Genomic DNA, 10,388 nt, shown 5'->3' with positions numbered 1-10,388 from the left:
GGCGAATTAATTATTTCATTACTGTTAAAAGTCCCGTGAGAGCGAAAGCAGTGACGTAGCGGCTCTGCGTCAGCAGCGCGCTGCAGGAAGCGGAACGCGGCCGATCGGAGCCGGAGGTGAGAGTTTATTAAACCGTTTTATTTACATTAATAACGGATTAATGTTCGGGTTCTCCGCTGGTTTCGGAGGTTAGGGTTCGGGTTAGAGTTCGGGGGGTTCGGGAGCGGTGCAGAGTCAGAGTTCAGAGGGTTAATGTGGGTCTGAAGTGCGGCGCTAATCTTCGCTGCCGTCTCGTTCGAATTGTTCCGTTCCACCTTAAATGGAGCAGCAGTTACTGTTTACCGCTTCGGCCGGCCGAAGGTAACTACTGCAGCATTTAAGGTGGAACGGAGAGTTCGAACAAGAAGCTAACTTGAGCTTCGTGCGCTGACGTTAGCAGTTAGCTGAGAGTTGGCTGATGAACCGTAGCGTTAACTGTTTGTTTGTTTGTGTGTTTGTGTGTTTATGTATGTGTGTGTGTGTGTGTGTTTGTGTTTGTCCGCAGGGCCGGGGTGTTTATTTGTGCTCTGTTAGCGTCACTATGAGTGCGGACGGTAATGACAGTGACCTGGAGGTGGAGAGGTGAGCTAAATCGCACAGCTCACTAAATTCAGTCGCTCATTCCAATTAAAACTGCGTTATTAACCCAAAATAAACACTTATTTTCTCAGTACTTTCAATTATAAGGGAATATCGGCTACATTTCTCCCAACATTGTCATCTTAATGGCTCAAATCCTGTTAAGTATTTTGAGCCGCAAAGTGAAAGTAAGAGAAGTGTTAAGAGAGTAAAATATTCTGTAAATCATAATTTTGAGACATTAAGTGTCATTTTGTAAGTCATAATTTTGAGGTAATACACCAAAATAAGGCAAATCTTAAGAAAATAAGTCATTCTGTAAGTCATTATTTTGAGATACTATGTCAAAATCAGTGAAACTGAGAATTATATTTATGTGTTTATGAGGTGAATGTGAGTGTGAAGATGTGAGGTGTTTCTCCGTTCGTTATTCAGGATAATGGAGCGTCCTCCCAGCAGCTATGGCTCCATGAGGAGTGACGACTGCGAGGATGAAGAAGAAGAGCTTGATGATTGTCCACAGCCCACCGCTCACGTCAGCCTGGCCCCACCGACCAGACCTTCAGTGTACAGACACACACTGATTATTCACACACTCACTGACCTATAACTTATTATCCTGTTTAAAGTGTTTAGTCAGTTTAGTGTCTAAAAGATTCAGAGTTCCAGCTGTAAAAGAGGAACGCTGTGTTTGTGTTTCAGGATCAGGCTGACCCGCCCCGACTCTCCAGAGACCGGAATCACGGCGCTCACTCAGGGACAGCAGTCCAGCGTCCACAAAGAGGGAGCATTCATCAGTCAGCTGGGGTACGTTTACAGACTCTCTCGCTCTGCAAAGCATCTGGTCGTGTCGGATTATGGTACCAGACGCGTTTTCATTTCCAGTTTCCAGCTGCAACATGCAGATGATGCTCGAGCCGCTGCAGTGTTTGGATCCTCCTTTTTTTTACCGCTAACTCAGTTCTGACTTGCTCGACTCCTCACTTTCCTAAGAGTTACACACATTCCTCTTAATTAAGATCATAAAGTCAGATGCTGGGATCACCATGGTCACTGTGTCAGATTAGACAGTCATAGTCCCATAAATCTGTGCCGTGTTTCTTCTGACAGCACTACAAGTTTGGCTCCGATCAGTTATCATTCATGTCCTTGCGCAAGTTCATGGATCGTCGGGGAGGCGGGTCAAGAACCTGTCAATCACTGTGATGATGGCAGTTTCTGAAAATAAAATGTAAAGAATAAAAAAGGGATTGTAGAGACTTTCTGGATGTCAGAAGAGGACAGTGTGACTTTCCTACAGAGAGAACCTGAGGTAAAGAAGGTGTTAACAGACACCAGAAACACTGTTTCTCACCAACATTCATATTTTTTGGACTCTGTCGTGGTTTCCCCCTCGAGGGGTTCTGCTGCCACAGCTCAGAGAACCTTTCCTCTGTTTCATTGTTCCATCGTAAGGCTGCAGCAGCAGCGTCGCTCTTTCTTTTCGCTGTGTTTACACCCGTGTGCCACACAGCGCTCTGTCAGCTGTTGGTTAATGTGAAGCAACGTGTAGCAGGAGACGTCTGACTAGGCGGAAAAATACAAAACACTCTGACATGCTAGACTTTTGTCAGGGTGTCATAGGGTGTCCCACATCGCTGTTCTCCAATTATGTTGCACCACACGACCTGTTCATCATTCCTGACGCTATTATTTGGGCCCAACGCTGAAAATTAGCTGGCTGTGTCAAAATCATGTCCAAATCGGGCTGAATTGGTGTCGTTAGAGAGCTGTGCTGAGGTTAGGTCAGATTAAGTCTTTCTGAGGCTGTAGGCTAAAGACAGGACTCTTAAAATATCAACACTGTCTAGTTGTGATGTTTTAACAAGTGAAGCCATCTTAAATGTAGCCATATCCAATATTCTTTCTGCTGTAAGAATTTTAGATGTTTTTACCTGAATCGTCTTAATTGCAGTTGTCTCATTATATTGGCTAAAATATGCTTGTAACAAGCAAAAGTATCGGTTCGCACGGTTATGAAAATCCTGGAAAAGTTACTGAATATAGACAAATCCGGTTTTCCTGGCCTGGGAAAGTCATGGAAAATAATAAGTGCAGGACGTGTGTGTGAAAGATGTTTTGATTCGAACACTCAAGAAGATGAATTAATGAGCTGAACGTAAGAGGAAAAACACACCGCTGTGCTGCTCAATACAAAACCTGCCTGACCAGCTTTTCAGCTGTGAGTCAAATTTTATACCGGAAGCGATGCAGTCACGGTGCCTCTGACTCTCAGGCCCTGCGCCCTGTCCTGCACCTCTGAATGGCCCTTCATTCAGAATGGATGAATCTAATCTGCTGAGCAGGTTCGCCTCTACAGGCACGTGTGATACTCTGTCATGTCATGTCATGTCACATCGTATCACAGAGAAAACTGCATGTATATATTTACACACGTATATGTAAATATGTACACAAAGACGTATATATATCGGTGTAACAATACACTCGTGTTAATTTGATTTCTCTGTGTTTTCTCTCTCTCTATCTATCTATCTCTCTCTCTCTTCTCTATCTCTCTCTCTTCTCTCTCTCTCTCTCTCTCTCTCTCTCTCTCAGGCGTGAGCAGCAGATGCCATGGGGTGTGGCTGATGCGTTTGAGGAATATGGCCTCCCGAGAGAGAGGCGGAGGAGGGTGGGGTCTCAAGTGAGGATGGAGGTGACGCCCACGGAGCCCCAGCATTCTCTGCAGCCCCTGCAGAATCTCCGCCCACCACCGGAGGGTGTCGGCCTGCAATCAGGATTCGTCCACGTCACTCTGACGCTGCCGTTTGTGTTCAAGGTGAGGCAATAAAACGATAACAGCAGTATATCGTCACTGTGGTAAGAAAATGGTAATTTTATAATTATTTTTTTTAATTAATTATTTCGTAGCATTTTTTTTGGTCCATCTGTAAATATTAACAGTTTTCAAAAGTTAAAAAACAGAAAAAACTCATGCACATTTCAGTAGGCTGATTGTCATTTTATTCCTCAGTGTGGTGTTAAGGCCGTTACACACCAAACTCCAATTATTTATTTATTTGAACGACAATAAATTCATTTGAGCGATTGTATAACTGACGGTGTCTTGCACACCAAACACGATTTTCAGATGACAAAAGTGCGACATTATTACTCTTCCATTTCTTTCAGCAATAAAAAACCTCTGATGAGTAACAGTCGCCTCTGTTGGTTTAAACCTTTTTACCATCATCAGAAGGTTCAGAATCTCCAGAAGCAGCTCAAACTGACCTACAAACATCCAGTTAAATGTGGGAAAAACTCATTCAGCTTCTGAATGAAGTGATGAAGCTCTTAATGCTACTTTCACTTTTCCTAAATGGACAGTAGTCCAGTGTCACCCTCTGTTCAGCTGGGAGCTAAGAATCGTATTTGCTCCTAAAGACATTCAGCCTGTTTGTTTTGTGCTTCGTCATTGGAGCACGTGGAGCTGCATCTCCAGATTCCTGAATGAGGAGAAACAATACGTTCTCCTCTCACTTCTCCAAAGTGCGCACTGTCACAGTTTGCCGGTTTCGTAAGCAGCACAGGATCTTTGTACTATAGTTTTACTGTAATTTGATATAGAATAAACGTGCCACATCTGTTGTGTGTAGTTTTAATGCGAGAAAATTACTTAATATTTCACATTTTCATGTCGTTTTTTGCTTTGAACAAACATGTCTTTTGTTTGGTGTGTAAGGGCCTTTATGTTTCTGCAGCAAAGCTTGAAGAATTGCTATTTCAGTACACTAGGTGGTGCTGTTTGGATCCATTTATATTCATGTTCTTTACTAGGTACAATAGTAATAGGTATTGTGTTTTCAGGCAATGCAGCAGAGTCTGTCTAAGCTGAATCACGCGGAGCTGGTGTGGTTTAAGCGCAGTCTGTGCAGTCAGTACAAGAACAAGTTTGAGTTGTCCCAGCTGGAGGAGTGCGATGTGCTAGACGTCGTTGACCGGCTGTTGGAGCGAGGCGGGAAAGGAGAGGCGCTGCACATGGCCATCCGCACGCTACAGGACATCAATAAACGGCCCATCGCTGACGAGCTGGAGAGTCGCTGCAAGAGAGGTACAGTGGAGGACATGCTCTGAACCCTTTCTTAACCACATGAACCCAAAAGTTCAAATCACGTCCCCTTTGGCGACAGTAAAATTGTATATGTCAGTGTGTGGAGTCAGATCTTCCTGAGAACTATCGTGTTAAGGCTCCTTTACTGTTTGTGGAGGCACCGTGTTTTTCCAAGTGTTTCCAAAGCTTGAAAAACAGGGCCTTGTTGTGTCAGACATTACATTTGATGACTGTACGCTGTAGGGACCACTTTTTGACCATCTTGCATATTTAACGGTACACATCAAGGGTTGACTAATGATTAGATGCCATTGTTACAGTATGTCTTAGTTATGTTAAGACTAGAGAATGGACAGTTCAAGTTTTTGTGTACAGGAGTTAATTTTCCTTCTCTTGTCTTTGCCCAGTCGTGGTCCAGTATCATTTGAGGAACAACCACACAAGGCGATATTATAACTTGTACGAGGGTACCTGTCGGCCTGGTCAGCAGCGCTTTGTGAGCGACGTCTACGCAGAGCCACCCATATACATCAGTGGGGACTGGGACATCAACACGGAGCACGAGGTCCACAGGCCCAACTTCCCCAGCAACCAGGGAACCCCCATCCGAGCTAATGACATCTTCCGTCCTATGGAGGGTGAAGCGCAAGTCCGGACCGTCCTGATGACAGGAGTTCCAGCCATCGGGCTGACCGTGGGGGTGCAGAAGTTCATCATGGACTGGACAGACGAGCATGCTAACCAGGACTTTCAGTTTGTCTTCTCTCTACCTGGCCGAGAGTTGCACTTGGTCAAAGACACAGAACAGAGCTTCTTGGAGATGCTCACAAGCTTCTACCCAGAGACAAAGAATGTTGACTTTTTGGGTAATGAGGACTGCACCATCCTTTTTATTATTGATGCTTTAGAGCTTTGCAAACAACCCCTGAACTTCAAGGTCAATCCGGATATCAGTGACCTGACGGTGAAAGCGCATGCGGATGCCCTCTTGACCAGCTTGATCAAGGGTACCCTGCTGCCTCAAGCTAGGATATGGATCACCTGTCACCGGGTTGCAGCCAGCAAGATCCCTTCTCAGTATGTCAGCAGGTTCATGGACCTGAAAGGATTTACTGACGCAAAGAAGGATGAGTACTTCACCAAGAGGACCAAAGATCCGGCACTGGGTGTCCGGGTGCTTGAGCATATCAAGCGCTCTCCGGCCCTGTACAACATCTGCCAGTTGCCTCTTCTTTGCTGGATAGTGGCCTTCATTTATGAAAGGCGCTTCCATAGTCCGGACTACACAGAACATCCACCGGCAATCACCACCTTCTACACTCAGTATGTGATTGTGCAGACGAATCGCAAGATCGAGCGCTATGTTGGGACGGGCTTGGAAGCATCCCGCTGGAAGGATAAAGACAAGGATTTTCTGACCTCTATGGGCAAACTCGCACTGAAGATGGTGCTGGAGGCCAGAGACGTTTTCTACGAGGATGAGGTGTCCGATCTAGGGTTGGACCTGGATGACGTGACCAATCGGGGTGGAATTTCTACCGAAGTCAGGCGAGCAGGCGGGTACACACGAGGTGAGCGGGGCTTCAGCTTTGTTCACTACAGTGTGCAGGAGTTCATGGCAGCCATGTACACGTATGTGACGTTCCGGGTCAAGGGTAAGAATGTCTTCGAGCAGCAGATCAAAAACAAGATGGCCAAGCTGATGAAGGACAGACCCGTCTGCGACCTCTACAAGCTGGCCGTGGACCGAGCCCTGGCCAGCCGCAACGGGCATCTGGACATGTTCCTGCGCTTCCTGTTTGGCTTCGCCACACCTGGGACAGAGGCACACCTGCGTGGTTACCTGCTGCCCCAATACCATCCGCCGCCCAAGGGCATGGACGACGTTGTGAAGTACGTGAACAAGAAGATCAGGGAGAATGCTTCACCCGAAAAGGCGCAGGAACCTGGAATGGTGCCTCAACGAGCTGGAGGAGGGCAAGAATCACAGATGACAAAGTGAGAAATGACAGAATAGGAAGGTGCAAGGTTCTGTGGATGTTTGTGTTTATGCGCGAGAGGAGAAAAAGGATTCCCGAGTGCTCCTTCAGTGTGAGACCCTGGCTGCTCTGTTTCAGTTTTGCTCACTACATGTCCCAGTTCTGGTTGATAAATTTTGCTCACTCCAAAGATCAGCATGGGAATGAACCTTATTGTCCTTTACAAGCGCACCTTACTAGCTTGTTGCGCAAATTAAATGTGAGAACCAAGCTGTGCCTGCACGAGTAAATGGTCCCTGGCAAATACAGCTCAATAGCGCTGAATGCTTGGAAAAATGAGATTATATTTTCGTTACATCATCAGATATTTGATTTAATTCTGTGTTTGTGGATTTATTGAAACAGTGGGAAAAGATAAACAGCTTCCCGTCACATCAGGCCGGATTCACAAAAGCTTTCCGAAGATAAAAACATATAAATGATCTATAGGAATGTTCTGAAGTGCTTCTCATGAAAAATAACTTCTTTAATATTCTCTTCAGCTCATTTCTTTAGAAAGTCTTATTTTACTAGGTAACTTGTTTATTATTTATGCAAAGGTATTGAATGTTTGCAATATTTGTGTAATGAGCTGTTAATGAGCCTTATTGTGTGCACTTTATTTGTGTTAGATGTGGATGCAGTTGTTTCATGAAGACTCTGTCAGTCCCACAGCTCATCTCGCAGGTTTGACTGCGCTGAGCTTCATTAGTGAAGCTTTGAGTAGCTTAACGCGTAAAGTGGTCGGATAGCATAGTGGATAAAACCTCACATGGATGGTCGGCGTTCGATTCCCCGTTCAGGTGGGAATACAAGCAAGACTATGACTGCATCTGTCTACCTTATTAGTCCGTTCCTTATAAGAGTGTCCACTAAAACTGTAAATGTACAGAGAGAAAAACAAGCCTCAAACAGCGTCCCCCTGTTGGGCTGTAGACATGTGACTGTGCACTTTTTACCCTGGTGTTCGTTAAGTGTAAAACAGACCATGATTATTTCTATTTTAGTTCTTATTGCAGTGAACATTTTAAATCGTTTTAGCAACAAATAATTTTTCATCTTAAACATATTGAGCGTTATTAAAGCTTTAATTTCCTGTTTCAGTTATTAAACTGTGCTGGTCTTATTGCTCCATGTGACTGGTTATGCTGCCTGCCTTTTAAGGAAGTGAGTACTTGAGGAGAAAAGTTTTTTTACTGAGTTGAGCACTTTTAAAGTCGCCTTATTGTACAACATAGTTTTTATTTTGAAGTTTTCAAACATGAAATCATCCCAAACTATTTTATTTAGAAGATTATAACCAAGGCAAAAAGAAACTAAAATGTATATTATAGGGATGCACTGAAAACTGTTTAACATAAAAGAGGCATTGTTTTATAAATTTGATGTCACATATTTATATATTATATATATATATTAGATGTTAATGCTATATATTACAGCCCATCATGGACAGTGTGAGATGCTTTAGTGAGGTTTTACCCCTTCAGTTAAATTCTCTCAGTGAAGAAAACATCAATTGTTCAACAAAATGTCAGTAAACAGCATCTTAAAGTTTGATACAGTAGTTATAAGCGCAGTTGTAAGTGTAGTAATGAGTGTAGTAAGCAGACATAACATTACTTTCTACCTAGCCTGCCAGCTTTTTTAAAATCAGACATTTCAGCACTTAATTGATTTTGAAAGAAAACAAAGGACAGAAATTTCCACTTTATTTTTTATACATACGATTACACCTTAATCTAGACGTTGTTCTGAAGTGTGAAGCACTTTTAATAAGGTTTTATATCTTCAGAGACGTTTTTGTGAATCCGGTCTGGATGGAGAGTGATGTCACTTCCTGTGGTTGGGGTAGAGTGAGACTGTGTACAGGGATGGAATGGGTGATATATGATTATTTATGTTTTCACACTTAGCCTTTCTGAATAGATTTGCTCTAACAGGGTTCTAATGGGCGTGTGAGCTCTATGATGATCAGAGGCTGTTACAGTCCACTGTAGGCCTGAGTCATTCTGTAGTCCTTGTAATGCCCATATTAAGAACTCCGGGTCTAAGCTGGATTTCTCTATGGCCAGAATGAATGGGGTTTTGGAAAAATTGCCTCTGTGGCCCCCTGTGGTAGATTCAAATGTTCTGAACCTGATAAGTTCTGTCCTGTGTACATTTTTCTTCCCAGTGTCACCAATTTATGAGGTCATTAATGGGCCTTAATAATAATGGTGCTACAGGCGAGTTAAAGCTACTGCGCATCAATCTGATGGCACTAAGCTACAGGAACATAAGGCGGGCTGTGGCGGTGCTCTGACAAGCTAAACTACCTTATTATCAATGCAGCTTAGAACCAGAGTTCCTAATGATGCAGGACTGCAGTGGTCTCCTATAACAGCCTCACTGGGGTCGTCCTCTAAATGCTGACAGATTACAGATACATACATATATATACACACTGTGTTTAAAGGTTTGGAATCAAGTGTCATTAATTCAGTAATAATGCGTACAGTACAGATTGAAATCTTCTAAATTAGACAGCAGAACACAGAACAGTGGTTTATTCACAGCTTGATGGATTTTGGGAGAAACTATGTGTTTAATAAATCTGTAAATGTTAATAAATAAACTGTTATCTGTTTATATTAATTTCATGCCGCAAGACTATGAGCAGCTGTGTGATCAGCAACGTATGAAAACACTGTTAAAGGTTCAAAACATGCACGCTTAAAAAGATGATTCTCCAGGGTAGTAAAGACGGTGATTCTGTATAGAGCCAGACACTCAGAGAACCTTTTGCATTTTGGTTCTGTATAGAACCAAAAAGGTTCTGCTGTTAGAGTGTCAGGCTGTGAACCCTTTTTGGTGCCATACAGAACGATATAATACATTCTCCATCAGTCTGGAAATCCATTTAAGCATGTGCAGCATTAAGCACTCAACCTACATTCAGACAATCAGAGCAGAGCTGATTTACATATGTCAGTGCGAGAATCAGCCTGTTTATCTGTGAGGATAGAGTGTGGAGATCCTGTAGGACCAAGTGATGATTCCAGGCGTTTAAACAGTGGTGTGTGTGCGTGTGTGTGTGTGTGTGTGTGTGTGTGTGCTGGTGTGAAGCTCAGTGTTCAGTGTGTGAAGCGTGAGCTCGTCAGCAGCGAGAGACTCGGGCGAGCGCTGTTTACAGTCTACAGAGGCTCTGAATGAAGAGCTCCTCAGTTATTCACAGTGTAAACATCTTTACTGGATCACATTCACTCAGCGTGTACCATATTATACCATACCATACTATAGTATACTATACTGTACTATACTATATTATATTACAGTATACTATACTATATTATGGTATACTATGTTAGATTACAGTATACTATACTATATGGCGATACGGCAGCAGTGAATACCGTCTGAAACGCTGCTACTGAACGTGTTTGCTGGCCTTATCCAAGTCTTATCCAGGGCTATTCCACCCATTTTCCAAAATTCCCCCATAGCTGAGTGTGTGAGATGTGAACAGAGTGACTCAGAGTGGTTTGGTGTGAAATGGTTTATTGTAGAGACTCTACAATGCTGTTTTTACACTTCAGCTTCTTTCTGGCCCAGGTCTGCTTGCTCTGCGAGTTCGGTACGTTTGGTCAAGTGTGAAAGCTGTTTTCGAGCCCGGGAGT

General features: G+C 43.5%; 1 protein-coding gene across 1 annotated transcript; it reads left to right on the top strand.

Moving 5' to 3' along the window:
• The first annotated feature begins 70 nt into the window (after positions 1 to 70).
• On the top strand, positions 71 to 7,014 carry nlrc3l (NLR family, CARD domain containing 3-like). The gene is made up of 7 exons (XM_036558279.1): positions 71 to 116; positions 545 to 621; positions 1,054 to 1,185; positions 1,321 to 1,425; positions 3,217 to 3,439; positions 4,468 to 4,711; positions 5,119 to 7,014. The coding sequence occupies exons 2-7, from the start codon at positions 581 to 583 to the stop codon at positions 6,711 to 6,713; spliced, it is 2,340 nt and encodes a 779-aa protein (XP_036414172.1). The 5' UTR covers positions 71 to 116; positions 545 to 580; the 3' UTR covers positions 6,714 to 7,014.
• The last annotated feature ends 3,374 nt before the right edge of the window (positions 7,015 to 10,388 follow it).

This window comes from Colossoma macropomum, unplaced genomic scaffold (genome assembly GCF_904425465.1).
Source record: "Colossoma macropomum unplaced genomic scaffold, Colossoma_macropomum, whole genome shotgun sequence".
In the NCBI taxonomy this organism is placed as follows: Eukaryota; Metazoa; Chordata; class Actinopteri; order Characiformes; family Serrasalmidae; genus Colossoma; species Colossoma macropomum.
This window is presented reverse-complemented; position numbering and strand designations above follow the sequence as displayed.